Source organism: Anopheles maculipalpis, chromosome 2RL (genome assembly GCF_943734695.1).
Source record: "Anopheles maculipalpis chromosome 2RL, idAnoMacuDA_375_x, whole genome shotgun sequence".
Classification (NCBI taxonomy): Eukaryota; Metazoa; Arthropoda; class Insecta; order Diptera; family Culicidae; genus Anopheles; species Anopheles maculipalpis.
The window spans coordinates 4,644,380-4,666,244 of NC_064871.1; the positions used below are offsets into that span (position 1 = coordinate 4,644,380).

Consider the following 21,865-nt stretch of genomic DNA (forward strand, 5'->3'; position numbering starts at 1 on the left):
TAAAATAAAAAACGGTTTGAGTTGATTTCTCATCAACCACATTCGGCAAGGCGCACTTTGTTAACATGGTTTTGGCATGAAACGGTTTGTTCCATTTCCGCATGGGATGCAAAGCTTCGGTGACTGCTTTACCCCTAAATGTATGCAATAAAATACATGAATGAAGCGTACATCCTAGACACACCTCAAAGCTTTTACCTCAACGCTTCAAAGCGCCACTCAGTGGAAATTTTTAGAACCTCGTTAGGAATTTGAATCGTGTAATGCGGTGTAATTTAAATTTCGTATTTACATCAATGGACAGGAGTGATTTTAACGGAAAAACTGAATCAATTGTTTGTCAAAATACGATAAATTGTGACAGTTGCTACAATATAAACTCTTTATAAGGTTGAGTATAAAACCCATCTAATTGATACTGATTTGCCAGTCTTTTCTTAATGTTTGTTTCGGTTACTTATTTAAAAAAAATTACCCAAAAAAAACAATCGAATCATTGATTATTGATAGCTATTTTAAGCGAAACCCTAACGAATAAATCATTATGACCATCCCTTTAAACGATGCCCCAGCCATTCAGCCGTAAGTATCTGCAATCGTACCCTAATCGAACACCTCGCGCGCGCGCTCCATCGCTCGGGAGAGCAATAAACAATCGGAAAGCATCTTGGCCACACGAGTACATGAGCAAGGAGAGAGAGAGGGGAGAGCAGGATGGTGGTGATGAGCAGCGCAGAAACGTACCAGACGAAGCGTAAAAGGGAGACAAAACACAAAAGATACAACAACAGCACACATAAGAAAACATTCCGCGTAACTTTCACTCACTCGATTGACTGTTGGGGCCCACCGTTCGACAACGAAAGTAATCAATAGAACCGGAAAATGGACGTGTTACTACTTTTACAACCCACCCCTTAAGACAGTAAACACCAACAACAGAAGAAGAAAAAAAAAAGAATCGAAGGTGGAAGGTCCTAACGCGCCCGATTAGGCTATTACGAAACGAAATGGACCCCCCCCCCCCCCCTCCCTTCCAAAAACAGGCAGGCAAGTAAAGCGAGAAGAGAAAATAATTATCGAACGAAATATGCGTGAGAAAACTATGTGTGGTACAACCGTATGTCGGATTCGCCGGAAACGATTTGGCTGCAAGGGTCGAGGGCGCGCTCGCGTGCCAAAGTCAATAAACCCCCCCAAGACCGCCGCGGCTTGGCTCAATGGTTTGCCAAGGACCTCTGCATGGTGGTGGACTACTGATCGTTCGGGATGTCGAAGCGTTTGACGTTTAGTTTGACGAACAAGTGGCAGAGAGTCGGCTTTTGCCAATGACCCACACACACGCACACGCATGAGATGAGGTGTTGAAAGGCGTTCATTAGAGGGGCGCATCGGATGCCTCTTTTGCGGGTAATGAGATTGCTTTCCAACGCAACAAATGCCTCGCGCGTTTTGCTAACGAAGCGTAAAAATTGGATTGAACTGTAAGGCAGACATCCCTTCGAGGAGCCGTTCGAGGAAATGATGTCAAAGCTAACGTTAAGTTATGCACCAGGGAATACTGGGTGTTTGTTTTTCTGCTGTACTTGCCCGGGATTACGTACGATGCGACACATTTCCTAGGCGTTGATCTTAATGGAACAATGATGCAATTGCACTCCGAAGCACGAAACAATGAGCCACCGGCCGTCGACGGTGTGATGCGCCGGTCCTGCAGCGAGTCGTTTTCAATGGGCTGCGAGGCTCCGACGAAGGTCTAACAATAATACACCCAAAACGTCTCCGATGCGGCATGCGACATTATGCTTTATTTATGCTGCGGTCGCGGATGGTTGATGGCTGAGCACTATTTGGGTACTGTTTTTGCTTACTGAAGGGTATCAGCGGTGTTTTTGCATTATAAATTCACAAGCAGTGCACAACGATGCTCTTAATCGCACAGTGACAGTGACAGTTGACAGACACACAACACAGCAACCAGCAAGGTGGATCAGAATTCAAGTGTCAGCGTTCGATCGTTACGCCATCTGTGAAAATTCTGCCAAAGCTTTACGTGGGAAATGTTCTAAACGTGCTTAGTAGCCCTAAAAACAATGCGCTTTACTTTACCGATCTACTCACCGGTGACAGTAGTGCTAGTGTGTGTTTGTCTGTTCGTACACTCCATCCGTGCGATCGAAGTGCACGAAGATGTCAACGAGAACGATCCGATCGGGGTGCATCTACGCGTAAACGCAAGCATTCCGCATACCAACGCAACGGGCCCGCTGGTTAATGAACGCAATGTAAATGACCTGGCTGCGCCACCTGCTCAGCTTCATAACCACCACCACCACCACCACCACCAGACCGCCCCCGAGGGAGAGCAGCAACAGCAGCAGTTACTTGTGGTTGCAAATAATTTCACCGCATTTCCCAGCAATCATAAACAGCATTCCGGAGCGAGCGCAACAGTGCACGGGCAAACGTCATCGCCATTAACGACGGAAGTTGTTGCAATCGCTGGCATAACTTCCTTCTCGTCGACCACAACCACCGCAGCACCGCCACCATCCGCCGGGTTATCGTCCTTCCGAGCAGCGTACGTATGCAAAACACACAATTGGCCAGACCACCGACCAGCCGCAGGTTAAAGTGTGTGTGTGTGGGAAAAAGGGGGTAAGGTAATGGAGAGGAAAAATTCGCGCATTAATACGCGGATCTAACACGCTCTGCACTGGGGTTCAGTTTATTATTTCATCACACAAACTCCTCGCGCCCCAAAACCCTCCAAGAAGATGCGATCGAGAAACTTGGATACTCGGATGCGAGATCAGTGATTGTTGTTGCTGTTTGTGTTGGTCCTTTCTTCAATTTGTTGTTTCTTTTTTTTTTTTGGCGGGACCAATATCGTCGTCGTACACGTGATCGATTCGTGTAACGTCGAGAAAGGATGAACAGTGCGAAACAATCGAGCATTGCTGGGGTAAATTGCTCTCCGCTGGTGGCATCCCATGGGGGCAATTGGTATGCCGTGGCATGATCGCGGAAGATGCATACACACGACACAAGCCACGGTACAATACGCGTGGTGTTAAATGGATTGCGTGTACCGCTGTGCTGTCGGTAAAACAAGGGTTTGGGACGATGGTGGCCGAGCCATGCCAGCACCCGATGGATGGAGAAGAGCAAGCAAGCAAACGAATGAACGAACCAAAAGAAAGACATCATCAAGTGAAGCCTTAAAGAAAGTGATACACTTTCACTGTTATCGCTGCCGAGTTGGGATCGAAGCTGGTGAGGCCATGGTGTATGTAGGAATTCGCTGTGGTTCGAGGGTGTCGCTATGATGTCGCGGAGTCGCTCGTAGTGAGGGGCTGAGAATCCAAAAACGTGGTGTCAAATACGTCTCTTAAGCCATTAGATAGCCGGCATGTCCTAGCAGGTCGTTAAGCCGAGAAGATGAATACGTCAAGATATCAAGAAATGGAGGGCCAAGATCATATGTGCAGAATATAGATATTTTGAGGAACATTAGATCATATGAAGTATTAAGTATCAATCGTATAAAATCAAAATTTGATATCGCAACGGGAATGGTACTAAAACCCATTTCAATCATTTCTCGACCGGGTAATGAATGATCGTCTAATACCACATGTTACTCTAAACTACCTTTAATAATCTTCTCACTAGGCTCAGTTTTCTTGCAGTATTTAAAGAGACTTCTGCCAAGAGATTTCCAACTTTAAAATGTGTTTGTTATTAGTTATTTACAATTGATTATGACGGTCCAGTGCCGTATTGTCGTGTTTGTTATTAGTCTTACATGTATTATATTTTCACACCTTCATACACCGCAGCCTTAGTAGCAACACTTAGTAGCCTAAGATTTGAACGTTGGACAACGCACGCCCAAGCAAGTAAGGCCGAGCCTTCATCAAAATCAGCTCGGGGCGCTTTTCGTAACATTTTTATGCTTTTATTTCAACCCACACGGGTAGGATTTTTCTCTACGGTTGAGATGTTTTCATCCCGAGGAATGGATCCTCACCACCAAAACAACTCTGCCTCAATACCGCCGCCAAACTGTTGGAAGCGTGTTGGAATGCAAAACTGTTCAACCGCTGAACGCTTTGACGCTGAAGGAATAAGAAATTGATGAACCTTTTTTGTTGCAGAAACGGTCATTTGTACGCAGGACGGGGCACTTCGACGATCGTGAACGATCGATCGGTCCAGCGCCAGATATCCGGCTACCGGAAGCGACAGCTTTATGCAAGTGCTGCACCACGTCGAAACGTTACCGGCAGGTTAGTAGTACAGAATCGCATCACATTCATCACCAAAAACCCCATCGTGACTTTGTTTCGTTGCGTTTTGCAGCTCCGATGGGCAGTTCGCCAAGGAGTTTGTCCCATCACCCGAGGTGGTACCATTTTTCAACGAGGACAACTCTGCAACGGGAAGCCCAGCGGCGGGTGCGGTGGATGCATCCTACCCGACGGGACTTTCCGATGGTGATTCACGGTGGTATGCCGGTGGTATGGGACTGTCGGGGCATGGGTATGTTCAGGCACCGTCTGCTGGAGGTGGCTCACCGGAAGAGTCGGGAAAGTGGGATCACAAGTACACTTGGACGACTCCTGCGGTGCAACATTATCAGCACCACCACCAGCAGCAACAGCAGCTGAAGCAGCCGAATGTGGCAATAAAATTCCCACAAGATCCTACACCCTATTTCCCATCGCCCAAGGGTAAGTGGAAGTGGATTCCGGAAGAGGAAAACGAGTCAACGGAAGGCACCAAGAGCCAACGTCCAAAGGTGGGCGATACGCCATTCTCGTCGTCGGGATCGTTTGAGGAACAGCACTTTGGACGCCATCAGTATGTGTTTCCAACTGCAAGCAAGAACCATCCTTACTCCTTCGATCGTACACCGATAGAGGGCGCTTTTAGCGTCGATCCAGTGTTAGTAGGCAATAACAGTAGCAACAGCAGTGGTAGTAATAGTATCGTTAGTACAGAGAGCACTGAAACAGGCAGCGGAATCGGAGGCCTAACAGACATTAAGCTGGTTGGAAAAGAGGATGCTCACCTGAAAAAGTAAGTCACCGTTGTCACTGTATTGTGCAAACGTCAAATTAAACTCGCCTTCTGCTTCACAGTGTTTCACCGTGGAAGAAAATAATTCACGTTCTGAGCGCTGCCATTCCGATCGGGCTGCTCATCTCGGCACTCACGCCACAGGTCGTTTACATCAACCCGAATGCCACGCAGTAAGTACCTGCCGCGGTGTACTTTAAACCCACCCCAAAAATTGCATTGTGCGTCCGATGTCGTAATGGGCGCATTGTCTAGCTTTGGTCCCGCACTGCATCAATTATTTGGCTCTTTTTGTTCAAACAACAGCACAAAAAAAAAGCTGCAAAATTGCAGACTCCACAATCCAATTTTCGCCAACTCTTTCTGGCGTAATTTCCGAACCTACCCTTCCCGCACTTCCCGAAACCCCGAGCACAAGATGAGCAGCAAATGAGCTGAGCGCGCGAATCACGAGATTATGTAGTGCGCGTCACTGAGCACGAACGAAGAAAGGTGAAAATTGTGGAAACAATGTGCCGCGAATACGCAGCAAAGAAGCCGAAGACTATCGCGGTGGGTTAGGGCCAGAAGATATCGCAGCCTACATACTACGCACCAGATAGATGCCGGGTGAGGTGAGGCTGCTGGGTCGCTCTGTCTCCTCTCTGGATGCCGCGGGCCCCAGTAGCGACGGTCGGTTTGTTCGACGAAAGTGAAAACGTGTTTCCAGAGAGTCTCTGCTACTCCACATTTCTCCATCTCTTTCGTTGCTTCCGTTCCCCCCCTCCCCCCCCCCCCCATTGGTCCTTCAGTTTTTTGCATCACCGGTTCGGTTGAGATTTTCGCTTTTTCTTTTCTGCCCCGTGGCCGTTGAATTTCTTCGCGTCATCGCGGTCTGCGCCGTTGGCATCGTGTTACATCAGTTATGAAAGATGAATGAACCGGGGCCGCGAGAGAGTGCGCGCGCGCGCACGCAACACGATCACTGCTGATGACGACAACGCGATGCGCTTCACGATGCAATGGCGCGTGGAACAAATTTCACCTATACACACAGACGCACGCACACACACAAATACCTGTTGTGGTGTGTGGGCTGCATTCAATTTCCGTGGGTCTAAATGACTAAAATAAAGTTTAGGAAGTGCGCGCGCGCGATCCCACGATCCCCCGTGTGGCTAATCGCCATTTGTGACGCGGTCACGGTTAAAAGGCGCATTGTGTGTGATGACCTGTCACACACACACACACCCACCCGTCCAACTCCGGCTTTAATCTAATCATTTGTGAGGCTATGTATGGGGAGGAAGACGAGCTTAGATTAATTTAACATACCCCCACTTACATTGGGGAAGATAAATATGTCATAGAAAAGTTTTTGACCTTTTTTATTGGATACTTACTCGCCTCGTAATATGGAACCACAGAAACGAGATTTGAACAACCGTAGACTGCATGGCACCGTACCACTCAACGTGCTCATGACACTACGAAGGATGATCTTTAAAGCCTATTAAGCCATCTAGAGATGTTAAATGCAAAACGGATAAGTAATCCATTCTCTCACTACTTCCCGCAGACCTCCACTACAACTACAAACACCGACCCCTGTCAGCAGCGCAGGTGTATCCGGTCCCGGTCTACGTCAGCGTAGCCTCGGACAGGATGTGCCCAGGTTTCTGTTAGCACAGCGCGGTCTCGGTACGGATCCGGTCGCGCTAGTCAAACTGCTCCGCAAGCTTAACGCACTCGAGCAGCACGATACGGCGCACCGTACCAGCGGTCCGTCACCATCAGAAGACGACGAGGCCATGAACCGTTTAATGGACACCGGCCACTTGCAGGGATGCGATTGGAAGCTGCTCTGTCAGCTCGCTCGCCAAGGAATGTCCGGTACCGGCACGGCGAAGATGCTGTGGAAAATTGTCAGCGAGTAAGTATGGCGAGCGAGTGCGTGTGGCATTCCCTCGGTTGCGAATTGCTCACACTCACTTTCACCGTTTCCCGCAAACTTTCCCGCAGGACACCGCCGGAATGGACGGACCGGCTCGGGCTGGAGGAGATCTTCCGCATCATACGGGACGGTGATTGTGATCGGTTGCAGCGCACCTGCGACCAGGACACTTGACAACCCCATGCAGGGGAAGGCCCCGAATGAAGATGGTGGCGGTGCAATAAAACAATGCCGGGTCAGCGGTGGAGAAGCAAAACAGCTTCGGGCGTCGTTTTAACAAAGCGAAAGTCGATAAAGTGCATCTTCGACCGGGGGTAAAAGTGCAACTCGCAACGCAATAAAACCGGGATGGAATGGAGAAATTAATTGTTTATCTTGTAGCCACGTAATTTGTGGCCAGCGTGTGATGCTGCTGGGAGTTTTTCTTCTCTATCTGGCACTTGTTTGTTTTATCGGCGAGAGATTTGTTGTTTGTTTTTTTTTTCGTGTTTAATAAAAGGCTTACTTTAAAATAAATCAAACAGTTTTGATGAAGTTTTATTGCACGTGATTTACAAGGTCAAAAGAGAAAATGTTTAATGTTCGATTAATTTATGAAATGATGTCCCCTTTAATGAAACAAATTTTCATCAATTTGGATGCTTTTTGTTCTTATCTTGTACATGATCATTTGAAGTTGTTTTATCTATGTAAACAGTGTCGCTATAAGTAGTAGACATTTATACATATCTCGAATCGCTCATTGTTTTAGCCCTTCTGGTTATTTATTTTCTAATAGGCTTAACCCTCGATTAAACATTTATTCACAACCGATGAAAACATTCATCATCGTCAATATGATCATTACCATAAACAGAGGCACCAAGCAGAAGCAATAAATAATTAATTAGACGTTTGTTAATCGATAACGATCCTCACCCTTTTCGGTTCGGCTTTCGGCCAGTTGAAGATGCCGGGGTGAAGATTTATTAAACATTCATCTTCGTTCCATCGCCAGCCTTTTTCTTCGCCCCAATGCCACATAGCTATATGCCTCATAGCTGCTCATCACCCATAATTACCACGTGAAATCTTCGCTTTAGCGATCGTCCCAAAAAGTAGCCGAAATGATTTATAAATTAGAGTCAAGCGTTAACAAATATGGAAACAAACTACTGCTGACCACAAGAGGGCCCGATTAGGAGTTCACATTTTTCGGGTTGTTTCCTTTCGTTCACCGATAATGTGTTGCTGCTGCGCTAGGGAAGTAGCAATCGTACAAAATGCTCATCATTATGAAACATCTTGACGTGGCTTATTTCGGTGGTAAATGAAATCATTAAACCAACGTCAAGTGATACGCACAAGTGCGTACTTCAATTGCGGTGTAAGCCACCATCGAAACAAGGCCCGAAAAACGGACGACGCAACGGCAACGGTCGAGCGTCATCGACGATCGTCGCACATTTTGCATTAACAATGCGCACGTTGCATAATTCGATCAGGTGTTTCTTTAAGCGTACGAAATAAGCGAACGGGACGGTCAGCAGGACGGAAGTGGACGGAAGTGAACCGCGTGCGGAAGCAAACACGGTGAACAATGTGAAAGAGCAATAGTGCACACATCACGACGGTTCGGGTGCTTGGCTTCCAGCGTTGTTCGCCTTACTTTCAACACGATCTTCCATCGCGCTCTATTCGAGAGTCGTGCGGCACCGGTCGCAGGAGGAGCGGGATTTTGGATGGCAAAATGGCAACTTTCTTTTGCAGCCACTCGATCGCATCCACACACACATGAGCAGCAGAGTCGAAGAAGGCTTTCATCTGTTCCACCTTCGCAGTGCTTTCTCCATCCTCTTCACCGGGTGAGCCACCGTTTCGGGCCAACAAACAGCTAGCAAAACCAGCACGCAGCTTCCCATTCCTCCCTCCCTTTTGGCTTTCTTAGGGATGCCACCGATCACACGAGAGAGAGATGCAATCCTTTCATTCGCCTCGCAAAGATGCACTTCCAGCGCTATTACGTTATTCAATCTCACCGCTCGTCTCCACTGAACTATGAGAGGAAGGGAAGGAGAAAAGGAGGGGGAAGGTGGAGTTCGTCTTCGCGTGGCGACTCTTTTTGAGACTTTTAATTTCCCTCCCCAACTGACAACCAGCTGGAGTGAATGGGTGGCCGGGCAATCTCCCCACCCGACGATCAGCGCGAAAGGAAAGAAAAATACATACGCCCGGCGTTGCGAGCCATTTGGGTTCGGTTGGCACCGGGTCTTACGGTGAATCAGTATCAATCTGAGCGCTGAACGTGACGCACGACGACGCCAACAAAGCCCAACCCTCCAAAACCTCGAAAAAGGAAACGCGGAATTCCGGTCCGTATTCGATCGTTCCTTCGAACGGATCCCTGACTCCCGAAATAGAAGCAAGCGAAGCAGGCAGAGGACAAAAAAAACAGTAATTATTCAGTTCAGGATAACAAAAACAAAACCAAACGAACATACCAACAAAACGCGAACAGTGTGTCCCTGAAACCCGAATCAAAATAGTGTTATTTTTATATCAGTGAAAAATACTCTACACCTATATTGCGCGGAAAACGGATATTATAAGTACATCAGAAAGTAGTACAACCGAAGCAGAGCGAGCAGTGTGCGTGCGCGTGAGTGTATTCTGGTGGCCGTGATAAAGTATGTTTTAGTAAATAGTTTCTTCGTTTTTCTTATATACATATAAACTATCCATGGAGATTTTTAGCATGCTATAAAGCACGAGCTATAAAACATAAATAAATACTAAGGTTACAGTTACGGTGAGAGCAATGCAATAAATCCTACGTAGCTTCGCCACATTTCATCATACAAGTTTAGAGCTTTTTTCTGGCTTTCCATTGCACCGGTGTGCAACATCATAATGTAATCGAGTGTGGGAGTATAATGCCCGTTTTGTGGTTGGGTTGTTTGCCATTTCTTCACATGCCCCATTATTACATTCGGAATTGAGCTGAATGGGGCAGCCGGAAAAAGTCCAACAGAAATAGAAAGTGAAATAATACCGGGGATCCCCAACGCAACTCAACCCGGGCCCATCAGCGAATCGAGAATGCTGAACGCCCCCAAAAAAAACTCTCCAAACGCAGTCCAAAGTGAATAATTACGGCATCGAATCGTGCGGAACAGAAACCGATAGGAAGCGAAGCGAGCAAGAGAACGCTCCCAATCGAACACGTACGAGTATCGGATGCAGATTACGGGGCTCGCTAATGTGTGTGTGTGTGTGTATGTGTGCGAGTGTGTAGCTGTGTGTGGTGTGTGTCTGTCGGTCGAAGTATTCAAATGCATAAACGAACGATGGCGCAATAGCGAATGGTGGTATGCGCTGTGGGTTTTTTGAAATGCCACTTTAAAGATGCAGTTTCCTTGCCGGAAAGGAAGGTTAAGGAAAGTTGGAAATCTTGGAAACTACCGAAACCGAACCAGACACTCCCCGGGGACGGTCATGTGTTGATCATGTTTTATTTTTTTTTTTTTTGGGATGGAAAGTACATTTAAAAGGCAGATCTGTCCGTCCGGGTGGTGCGGTGAATCGGAGAATTATTTTTGTAGTTCAGCGATGTTTAATAGACTCAGCACACTGTTGCAGAGATTTTCAGTTGATCTGAAAATATTCGCACGTTTCCCATATTCGAGAGGCTACCGATTGATACCGAATACACGCTAGTTACCTCTCTGAAGCTGCAGTAAATAATATGATTAATTGTATGCTGCTACGGTGACATCTTCTAAGAACCTTTGCCTGTAAGGAAACTATAGTAACGCTTGTGAAAGTATCTGTAACACCCTGCAAGTAAAGTTTAATTAGTTTAAAGCATATGAACCTCATACATAAAACCAAACACAAAATTAAATAAAAAATGCATTTTTAAAAATTACTTTCATATTGATGCGCCTCTAGGAAAGGACCCCATTTCTCTCAGTCCATTTGATGCGGAATAATATAAATCCATTACCGACCGACTTCACCTTAAGTGGTTCCATTTTGTTGATATTAAACCAATTAGCAAATTGATGAATATTTCATCTCACTTTGCAAAACGGTTTGGTGACCGGAATAGGGATAGGGAGGTTCGTCGTTTTCACCAGCGTTGTAGTCACTTGTTTGCTAAACGTCAAACTAATCCCGGTTTGTTTACCTTTTTACCTTGTGATAACATTATCACGGTGGATTGTTGGGTAAAACGACCGCCCTCATCCTTTTCCAGTCCCTCTGCTGTCCCTTTTTGTGGGTCACACCGTCTTGCTGGCTGCGAAGCTTGAACGGGAAGGAGGCAAAGAGAAGCGTAAGCGGCTTCAGGTGAGGTCCAGGTGAGTGGACATAAAAATAAAGCTAAAAGAAAGCCTTGCGGCACATTCCCCCCTTTAACGCGCACACACACACGTGATTGGCATAAGTAGCGTGTGTCGCTACTCGCGCGTCTTTCGCCTTTCCGAAGAAAGCACCATAAGCAGTGCGGTGCGTCAGGTTCATCACTTTCACGTGTGAGTGTGGTCCGAAGGTGCCGAAGATAACTGCGCATAACGTAACAGTTGAGTGGCGGTATCGGCAAAAGGAGTGATATTACATGGTCAGCGAAACGAGCGACGATGGGCCGCAGCTGCCACGACACGGAGAAATGCCGGTACCGAATGGTGGAACGCGAACCCAAAACCGCACCACCAAACACAACGCACACACAGTCATGCCGCTGGAATGTGTGTGAGCGCGCGCGCCATTGGAAAACGGGGTGGAAAAGCAAAATGAGATAAATAAATGAATTCAAGGCGATACTTTCCAAATAAAAGTGAAATTCAACAAACCACCAGTGCCTCCACTGTACGTGTGGATGGTTGGTGCACGGGTCTAGCGGGCATCAGGTACCACCAGCCAGTGGCTTAAAGCGGGCTGCTTTTGCGCAATAGCGCAATGGCATCGGCGCATTGAGCGGTGCGGATGGAAAACGGAGAGGGCAGGGGGGGGGGAAGGGAGTGTAAAGTATTTTGCAAATCAGAAGAAGGGGATGGTGGGTGACGGTTTTCGCGAAAGCGCTCTCCCACTACATCCACTCCAGTTCGGCGAGACACGGGAGAGCAAAACCGATAACAATTAGATTGTAACGGTAACGGGAGATTGGCAATGTGGCCCACACATACACACACACACACACACACACACACACACACACACACACACACACACACACACACACACACACACACACACACACACACACACACACACACACACACACACACAAACACAGATCAGCTTTATCGAAAAGGTTTTCCTTTTTGTTAATCTTTCCTTCTTGCTGTTCTTTTCCATTTTTCCACCCACCAGGAGGCAGCAAACAAAGCAAAAAGGGGAGTCCCAAAACCAGGAGCAGGAAACATGCAGTTGATTTCCCAACTCCTGCAAAGATGACCGTACGGACGGAGGCTGGAAAGATCCGATTTCCTGCACGCTGTAACCACCTCCTAGGTGTGGGTGCTCTATCTGTGAGTGTGTGAGTAGTGTATGTGTGTTTGAAAAGTGCAAGGAGAAAGATAGTTAGTGTACGAGTGCGTACAGGTGTGCATTGCTTTTTGACGAATTAGAAATCGAACTAGTGTGCGCTGCCGTTGGCAGAGGAAAACGCTCTCCCATCGGGGGAGAAAGAAAACGGTGTACCGGTGTGAGTGTGCGGGAGAAGAAAAAGCCAAAAAGCGATACACTTGTGCGTGAGGCACCAACGTACCACTAATAATTAACCTGGCAGGCAGATATTTCCCCTTCGTAAAAAAAACTAGAGCTGACGCGACGAAGCGAAACCGGTGACAAGCGAGGAAACAATCAATCTTAAGCAGTGTGTGTGTGTATGTGCGTTTGTTTTATCGAACAATCAGAGCACAACGTTTTATCGGACCAGTGCTAGACGACGAGCGTACGGCAAACAGAAGACACTTTGACGAGTGTTGTTGATTTCTAAAACGATCGAGCGGAAAAACAAGCGACACCCGGCGCTGCAGGAGAAAATTTCACCGGCACCCACGGCTAGAAGACGCACGAAAGTCCTAGCCAGTGTACTGGGGCATCACGCTATAGAGAGATGGTAAGTGCTTTGGGTTCTCTTTTCATAGTTTAAGTACGCAATCTTTCGGTAGAATCCTTTTTCTTCGTTCGTTAGGAGCAGTTTTACAAGTTCATTCTGATCGCGATTGTCTTCGGTGTTCCAGCCATCGACAGGACTCTATCTTGAAAGGTTCATTTTGCCTGTAAGATGGATGTTTTGTTTAGCACACTAAAAAAACTCGAAAAACTAGTTCATTTAGTGCATGCTTGAGTACATTTTGGCATAGTGGTTTGATGTGCTAATACAGCTAGAAGGCTAGCTATCAATTGCAATATTGTTTTATTACAATCCTAATTCGTGGAGCGAACAAATAGGACAAAAGAATAGAACCATCAGAACTGTTCGCTAAATTTCCATCATCTCAAATGACTGAGGAATAAAAGAGTAACGCTTTTCAACAATCCATTCTGACCGGAAATAAATGGGACGACGACAGGCCGCTCAGCTCAGTCGGTAGATCGATCGATACGATCGATACAAACCGCTCTCGTTGACAGACCGCTCCCGCCGGTGGAATCGATCATCAGCTCAAATTGGCCGTCACGCGATGGGATTGACTTTATCGCAATCGGGTGAAATTCATCTCGATTGCGTAAGCCTCAATCTTCCCCCCCCCCCTTCCTCTCCTCCTCAATCATCTCACCCCTTTTTGCTCCCGGCTTCTGTCTCTGCCCGGATCGGAATTCGCGGCCACGGATCATCGAAGACGGTAATGTCGGTGTGTGGAAGCGGGTGGAAGTAGCAAACTTTCACGAAAAGCCATTGCCACGGGCAAACAGCGTACCGGTGTGGTTTTCGGAACCGATCGGGCTCGATCGCTTGCAGCTTGCTGATTAGTGATTATTTTCTGTTGTCGGCCTGTCTGTTTTCCGTTTGTTCCACCCGTACGCGAGGGTAAATAACATCGCCGGCATTGCTTGAAATAAGACATTATCGATGAGCTGATAGCGGGGTCCGTGGGGGGTTTTTGTTTGCGGGGAAATTGAGGTGGGTACACAGCTTCTTGGTTGTTTGTAACGGTTCGCTTTCAGTTTTCGGTAACACAAAGAGAGGGTTTAGTATTTGCGTTGGATTTTTGACTAAGCAATCTCTATTCCAAGCATTGCCACGGTAAGCATTCAGGGGAATTTATTAATTGGATTTATTGTTTTGAATTTAATGGAAAAATAATGTATGACAATTAGCATGCTTTTGAGAAACTTTTGAACAGACAAAGTTAACAATTAAATGAATTAAATATGATTCTATTGACGAGACATTTTCCTCCACAAATTTTGTGTAAAGAATAAGAACTGGATGTGAACTTTTCTTTATAAAATATTTAAAGCCCAAATTTAATACCCATTTTATCGCTCCCGTTTTCAGACGTCCTACATCATAACCCTAGCCACCGTTGGCTTGCTGTTTGCCGCAGCATTGGCAAACGGTGAAACCCAACCGAACGGCGTAGGATCGGTGGTCTTCACCAAGCTCGACTCGCTGCCCTCAACCCGCAACACATCCGCTCCGGTGGAGCGAACGAATCGCACCACCCCGGAGGAAGTGGCGAAAGTACGCCCGGCCTACACCCGTACTGAGCTGAAGGTCTCCCGAAGCCTCAACCCGGACAACGTGCAGAAACTGAACGTGCGCTCTAACAATGGGCGCATGGTACAGATTATCGTCAAGAAGCGCAACGGAATGGAACTGCCGGCCGGAACTATCACCGTGACACCGAGCTCTACCACCGGCACTACCAACCAGGGTGTTTCCTTTTCTTTCTCACCACCACCGCCAGGCCAGAGTCACGTGACACCGGCGCGAATTGCCGGAAACTATCGCTTGTCAGCTGACTCGGCACCGGAATCGGTGGACATTATCAACGCTTTCCTGGAGCACGTGAATCGGATTGAAAGACCGCCACGTTCGTTCTACGACGATGATCATGGTGCGATGAAGAATGATCGTCGTCCGGTGCGCATAAAGGTGAGCGATGAAACGGTTCAGGAGAGTCGTGTTCCTCCACCGGTGGTCATCAGTTCGGACCCGGTGTACATGAAGGACAATGGTGCAGTAAAGACACAGAAGCGTGGTCGTTCGATGCAGGAAATTGGTGCCGATGGTATACCGGTGGTGCATGGTATTCGTGTGCCGGATGACGAGTCCGATAAGCGTCAGGTGTGGCGTAATGCTCGTGTCATCAATGGTGAGCTGGTACCGTACGAGAAGGGACATGTGCCGACAAAGTTGGAAAACAGTGGAGACATCTACGGACAGCTGATCTTTGCCAAGCCGTCCGGAAATGGTGGACGCTCGAACTTTGGATCTCGACAGCGCAGCATCGGCCCATTTACGACTGCCGACAACTTCCAGCCGAACGATGGACTGGCCAAGAGCTTTGGACCGTTTAGTGTGGAGGATAATCTTCATACGGGATCAATTGCGATCAATTCCAACCCGCCCAAAGTGTCGGGCAATATTGGACCTTTCTCGCGTGCGGATAACTCACGTCCGGTACCTAATGGTCGGTTGGTGGAGTATCTGCGTAAAATCAACGAGGAAGAAAGTCGTAAGCACTATCCGCAGATTCTGAGCCGCGCCAACTTTAAGGAGGATGCGCTAGCCGAACAACCCAAGATACAGCGGCGTATGCTGCAGAATCCAGGCAATCCTAATTACCCTGTATCTCAGCTGTACTCCATCAACGGTCCAGCTGCACAGAACCAAGAGAAAGAGCTAGAAGACACCCGTAAGCCCGTGCTCCAGTACGCACATCCCGAGCTCGGTGTGCAGCCAGCGAAATCCGTCCCACCAGAGCGCAAACCCACCAAGGCGATGAAAAAGATCATGAACGTGCAGGACTACTACAGCAAGGCTGCACACAACGATCACTCACCGTACGCGATCGAACCGGCGATGAGCAGCAAGGACTACTACGATCCACCACAACCGGTTAAGATGCCCCGGCCACCGCAGTACGAAAACTTCAAAGGTCCCTCGACGTATCCGTACAACTACGGCTACATTCGGCGCGTCAAGCACGAGCGGCCATTTTGGGCCAAAATTACCGACCAGATGCGGGAAGGGCTACAGAGTGGGATTTCCACCGTGCAGGAGTTCACCAAACCCGTCCTGGAGCCCATCGTCGAGGCCGGACAGAAAATCTCCAAAAATCTCGGACTGGTACGAAAGACTGACGAGGCTCAGGACAAGGTTGGCGTGGTGGTGGCACCAGCTACAAATTCAATTATACTCCCGGCTCTAGGGCTGATGGCGGGTGGCGCTGCGCTTGGGCTCGGTGCCGTTGCTGTGGGTCGTTTTTTCGACATGGGCCTGCTGCGAAGATCGGGCAGCGAGCTATTTCCCATCGATCTGGACGATCTGGAGCACAAGCGTGCGTTGGAAGCGATCCAGCAGCAGCAGCAGCAGCGATATCAGGATCAGTACGATGTCATGATCATGAACTCACCGAACGAACGGGAGATTGCGAGACGCTCGAAGCGTTCGATCACGGCACGGAACCCTTTCGAAGAGCAGGGTCTGCAGGATGTGGGACGTGAGTCTAGCAGTTCGTCGAGGGCACGCTTTGAGCAGCAGCTACGGGACACCGACTGGAAGAATCCTTCCTGTGCCAAGCTTACCTTCTGCCGCGTAATGATCCAACAAGGCGCCGACGATATCGTGCTGATGGAGAAGAAGATGTACACCATGCTGGATATGTAAGTCGCTCGGTGGAGAATTATATATCGTCGTTTAGTATATCTCTAATGTCGCTTTCTTTCTGCAGGATGCACCCAGCACTGGCCGCTAGCCTCACCGACCATCTGTCAGAAGTGACTGACGCCATCAGACAGAATGACTGCACACGATTCGTTTGCCAGCAGCAGCAAACACGATCCTAACACACCGCACAAGCGCACACCTGCGGACCGAAGCTCGTATGCGGCCTGGTTCTTGCATTTCGACACTAGTTGATGTTTAATAAATCTTTCGGAAAGAGTGCATGTGAGTGTGACAGAGAGCGAGAACGACAGGAGCGAACGTGGACCACTCCATCCACTGCAAAATCCTATTAGTTATAGTGTAGGGAAGCGTAGTGAACGGTGTGTGAGCTGTAGTTGGGCGGACAGTATCTTGCAAGAGCGGATAGTATCTCTTCCCAAGCATCCACACTGTTTCCGGTTTTTGACAGAATGATTGTGTGTGTTTTAGACCATGTCTGTATTTTATATTAAAATAGTAACCAGCGATACGGCATACAGTAAGCATCGCGACCCTGTCTTTTCAATTACCAGGGGTAGCGCGTAGGGCGTAGGGAAGTGAAAATCATGTTACCTTTATCTGTCTATCGAACTGAGCTGCAGCAGCGCGCAGCGGATGAGTTAAGAAGAGCGAGACAGTAGTCTCATAATTACTAATTACTCCCGTTTTTCCAGCCAACTAATCCAACAATCGTAAGCAAATCCCGTTTTATGAATATTTGTGTTACATTAGATAATTATACGATCACTTCCAACACTGACGACGAGAAACACACACACATCCTCCTAATGTAAGCTAGTAGAGAGATTCGATTTCGTGTTTGTATCCGAACTTGTACATACACTAGAGCATCATATGCCAAAGGAAAGGGATATACTAGAGACTATAGCTGCAGATCGAGCGATCGAGCAGTGTTTCATATTTCAAGCGCAGTTTAGTAATCGTTGAACGAGCAGATTTCGTTCGTTAGGAAAACAAAAAGAAGAAAACAGCATCGATAGCGTGCCGGTGTTGTGCATCTAAAACGAGATTCTATTGATTATTTTGTTATCGTTGTTGTGTAGTGTTGTGTTAAGGAGAAAGAGCGACAGATAGGTTGAAAGAATGAGCGTACGTTATCGTTTTGCATTGGAGCGGATTTTATTGTATGCAAAAGATTATTTAATAAATTATTTACTACATGAGTTTGATAGATATGAGCATTTGGTTTAATTGTGATTGAATGGTACTGTCACAAATGTCAAAAAACATCAGTACCAAGATGACAAGATCTTACATTACATCAATTTTCTTCCTGCTCTTGTGCTTCGAAAGGGAAAACGAGAGTCGCTGAAGATCACTGGAAACTTTCTAACCATTAAAGACTCACCGTATAAGATCACAGCTTGATCGGCTCATTTAACATACCATTATGCAATCTTTGTGGTCTCCCTGTGAGTGGGAGGGATCTGTGCTTCAATCTTGGCAGGAGCAATTTAAGCAAATTGTCATTGTCTACCCGACTCACAGCACATCACTTATCGGATAAATGATTTAATGCAGAAACAGTTTAAAGGTGAAATTTACTACACCGAGCGATAAGGTTCCCTTGCTTTAAGTCATTAAAAGATTGCAAAGAAAAGAGTTGAGACGAATTTTTTGTTAAGATTTTTATGCAATACAATAAAAACAATATTCAATTTGCGCTCAGTATTCGGCCGGCAGGATCGTGGACAAGCGCAACGAAGGTCAAGTGTAAGCAACACAGGAATAAACGGAAGTCATCTACGAAAAGGCCTACTTCCAAATTAACATTTAAAGTTAAAGTTAGGTTCGAAAGAGAGCTTCTCAACCAGCCCTTAACGTAGATAATGCGTCGATGTGCCTGTACGGACGGTTGAGCTGAAACATGAAACCGTGTTGCTTCTTCTTCGCACACAACACCAATCAACCTATTGTTACAAGAGTTTTCCATTGTGAGCTTGAGTGAGGAAGTGGACGACCGAGGCAGCACCAGGTGGCGGGCATGGTAGCTGATGAGCATGAAAAAAAAACAAGCCCCGAAATGCGACAAACCGATGGCACTGGGTTCCCGGCAAACCACTTGCCCAAACGGTTAGATGTTTAGGATGAAGCGTAGCGAAGAAAATTGTGTCTCATTGTCTTTCTCTACCTGGCGATCTTCCTCGATTGTGTAGGTATCTCCTCCACAACTGCCTCTACCTGACGAGGATATTTATGGTTGTTCGTTGGCGACATAAGGCTCAGTGTTATGTGCAACCTGTAGCCGTCGTGTTTGAAAGCTGCCGTGGCTTCAAGGATTCTGAGCTCAGCAAACTGGTGTATTCTTGTGTCTGTGTCTGTCGCAAACGAATAAAGTGACATTGCTGCAAGCATGAAACCTGCCTTCTTGATAGTGTCGGGCTTTATCGTGCTCATTCTAGTGCTTGTGATTCCCGAAACATATGGTAATGTGCATGATTTTGATGGAAATGAGCTGCACACACCACCATACGATCGACGCCGTCCGATGAGCAAGGAGCAAGTCCCGGCAGGACGCGGATTTACGGACAGTGCGCGAGATATTCTGGCGAGTCCTGCCGGTCAGTTGGCTGCGTACGTTGCGAAGGAGATGATCAGTCGATCGGCAGGAAACAGTCAGGTGTGTACGTGTGTGTGTGTGTGTTTGAATATGTGACATTGCTGCGAGTCTTCAAATGCTACTAATCAAGCGGATAAGAATTATGGCTCATTTTAATAGCATTTCGTGGCATTGGAATAGTGTTTAAAATACAAAAAAAAAACATCAGCAACAACTTAAAATAAAGCAGTTAATACGATAACAAACTATCACTTCTTGGACAGCAGATTATGCTGAATATTCTGCTATAGTGCATGGAAAATGAATGGAAATTATAATTTAATCAATCAGTATTAGGAGTATCACTATTCCTCAATCGAAAATTGTACGCTCTCTCTCTCTCTCTCTCTCTCTCTCTCTCTCTCTCTCTCTAAGCACATAATATCCCTAATTTATTTTGTATCAACCGCATAATAATCACAAGTTTTAACAACAAATGAGTGATATAACTAGCAATTAATTTAAAATATTTGTCTCATTATAGCATGAAACACTTTCCTATCTGACTAAAACACTAATCATAATGACAGCACTGTTATTAACCTACTTAGAAACTATGTTTACAAAATTCAACAGCTAAAATTAAGCCTTCAACTTGGGGCTGCATGTGTCACAAAGCTTTCAAACCAACTTATTTCATCCGTTCTTAAGCGTCAACCGTCAAACGCAGCTAACTTTTACTTTCGAAATCAGTCAGTGCAGTGAAAGTGGTCTGAAACTTCTTCTTCCGAGTAAAAATTTCAAAAAATGTTAAAAATAATTAATTATTCGTACCCTCAATGGTACCTCTCCTTCTTCAAACCCCATTCAAACTCCACCAGGTGCTCAGCTTGAACTTGACGAATCTCTTGATACTGTTTCTGCTAAAGGCGCTCATCTTTGCCGCCGGATTGATCGGTGCCGGGAACTGGAGTCAGTACGCTCGAGGCCGCAGTGAAGAAGGTAAGAAGGTACCCCACCCTCATCACCCATTACCCGAAGCATCGCACCGGAACCGGGTGCCCAATTCATCCGTATTGCTGGCATTGTTTTCACTCTCCACGGTGCTGGATGAACAAAACACCGGAAGCAGCACATAGAGGCTCGGTTTTGCAATTGTTGCACCTTCTCAACCGACTCACAATGATGGTCCCGCAGCGTTAATGAGTTCTCCCCATTTACCGCGAATCTCGCCCTCTAAACAACAGGTGCTGCGAGTGGAGGATTTTTACTGCCGGGCGAAGCTAACCTCATCATCGGCTATCTGGCGGCGGAAGGTTCCGGCCAGGACGGGTGTCTGATGCGGTCCGCCTGCCGTGCACCGCGAACAGCCGATGAGTATGCACGGGCGGCACACGCCCTTATGAAGGGTGCGGAGATGTTTAGCCCGGAAATAGCGGACAATTACAACTACAAGCGCCTGCTGACGAGCCTGGACCGGGCCGCAATGGAAGGGTTGCAGGGAGCACCGTGCGAAATGATTTATGCCTGTCATATCTGAAGCCCAGGGTTCTCCAGATTAGTTAATAGGATGCACACGGTAAAGCGATGCAGAAATGCATTTTAGTCTACAGTGAGTTTGAAGAAAACTTTGAAAATCAATAAAAATATTCCAGCAGTTTTATTACTTTGATTGATGGGTGTTATATTAATATTGACCTCTTACATGGTAAATTTTGTACATTCAATTAGCGCTAGATACTCGGCATATAAAATCGGTTCATTTTGGATGAATAAATTTATTCACCCCAATGCACTGGAGAGCTTTGAAGGTTGACAAACAGTATCATATTTCATGATCATCCATTTCTTTGAACCCTTTTTCCGCGACACCAAGATCTCTCATTGAAGATAGCAACTGATAGTGAGGTATCCTGGTTGGTAGGATGTAAAGGTGCTGCAACGAAGGACATCTCCTCCTCATGTAGCTACCAACAAGTTGTTCCACGCCTTCATCATCCATCCAGCAGGGCATTGGTAAGAGTAGAATTCCTCTTAATGAAGCCTGAATAACACCAGCAGGTACCCTTCTATTATGTCTGATCTCCCTAACCATTCCACGTTAGAATCGAACAGAATTGGTACAGAAAACGGAGCAAAAGGGGACGATAATCATTCGAAGACATTCGAGCATTGTAACTCAACACCCATATGCTGCTGTCCGAATGTGTGTTTCGTACGAAGGGTGGTCCTGGCACTGAGCAGTACAACCCAACTGAGCAAGTGAAAATGGTATGGCACATGGAGAAAAAAACTAAACCTGCAAAAATCGGAGGGCCGTCCAAACTACCCGTCGTGACTCCCGAGGATCTCTGAGAGCCTACCGACACGGGCTCCGGGCACCCGGCTGTGAAAAACAACTGTTTAAATCCACTTTGGATTT

At 46.9% G+C, this 21,865-nt stretch overlaps 3 protein-coding genes across 3 annotated transcripts; all 3 read left to right on the forward strand.

The window, feature by feature from the left end:
* Window positions 1–2,093: 2,093 nt before the first annotated feature.
* Window positions 2,094–7,192, forward strand: LOC126560007 (uncharacterized). The gene is made up of 6 exons (XM_050216167.1): window positions 2,094–2,581; window positions 4,161–4,292; window positions 4,366–5,085; window positions 5,148–5,258; window positions 6,644–6,997; window positions 7,087–7,192. Exons 1-6 carry the CDS (start codon window positions 2,094–2,096, stop codon window positions 7,190–7,192), a joined length of 1,911 nt encoding a protein of 636 aa, XP_050072124.1.
* Window positions 7,193–13,689: 6,497 nt separating this feature from the next.
* Window positions 13,690–17,023, forward strand: LOC126560008 (uncharacterized). Its single transcript, XM_050216169.1, has 3 exons — window positions 13,690–13,734; window positions 14,508–16,840; window positions 16,909–17,023. The coding sequence occupies exons 1-3, from the start codon at window positions 13,690–13,692 to the stop codon at window positions 17,021–17,023; spliced, it is 2,493 nt and encodes an 830-aa protein (XP_050072126.1).
* A 2,233-nt stretch (window positions 17,024–19,256) lies between these two features.
* On the forward strand, window positions 19,257–20,983 carry LOC126558984 (uncharacterized). Its single transcript, XM_050215076.1, has 3 exons — window positions 19,257–19,524; window positions 20,325–20,445; window positions 20,691–20,983. The coding sequence occupies exons 1-3, from the start codon at window positions 19,258–19,260 to the stop codon at window positions 20,981–20,983; spliced, it is 681 nt and encodes a 226-aa protein (XP_050071033.1). The 5' UTR covers window position 19,257.
* The last annotated feature ends 882 nt before the right edge of the window (window positions 20,984–21,865 follow it).

Excerpts from the sequence above, each read along its gene's own strand:
- LOC126560007 (XM_050216167.1), top strand. The coding sequence starts at position 2,094 with ATGCGCTTTACTTTACCGATCTACTCACCGGTGACAGTAGTGCTAGTG. Across the intron at positions 5,259-6,643 it reads ATCAACCCGAATGCCACGCA|ACCTCCACTACAACTACAAA; the intron begins GTAAGTACCTGC and ends TACTTCCCGCAG. Across the intron at positions 6,998-7,086 it reads CTGTGGAAAATTGTCAGCGA|GACACCGCCGGAATGGACGG; the intron begins GTAAGTATGGCG and ends ACTTTCCCGCAG.
- LOC126560008 (XM_050216169.1), top strand. The coding sequence starts at position 13,690 with ATGGGATTGACTTTATCGCAATCGGGTGAAATTCATCTCGATTGC. Across the intron at positions 13,735-14,507 it reads GTGAAATTCATCTCGATTGC|ACGTCCTACATCATAACCCT; the intron begins GTAAGCCTCAAT and ends TCCCGTTTTCAG. Across the intron at positions 16,841-16,908 it reads ATGTACACCATGCTGGATAT|GATGCACCCAGCACTGGCCG; the intron begins GTAAGTCGCTCG and ends TTCTTTCTGCAG.
- LOC126558984 (XM_050215076.1), top strand. The coding sequence starts at position 19,258 with ATGAAACCTGCCTTCTTGATAGTGTCGGGCTTTATCGTGCTCATTCTA. Across the intron at positions 19,525-20,324 it reads GATCGGCAGGAAACAGTCAG|GTGCTCAGCTTGAACTTGAC; the intron begins GTGTGTACGTGT and ends AAACTCCACCAG. Across the intron at positions 20,446-20,690 it reads TCGAGGCCGCAGTGAAGAAG|GTGCTGCGAGTGGAGGATTT; the intron begins GTAAGAAGGTAC and ends TCTAAACAACAG.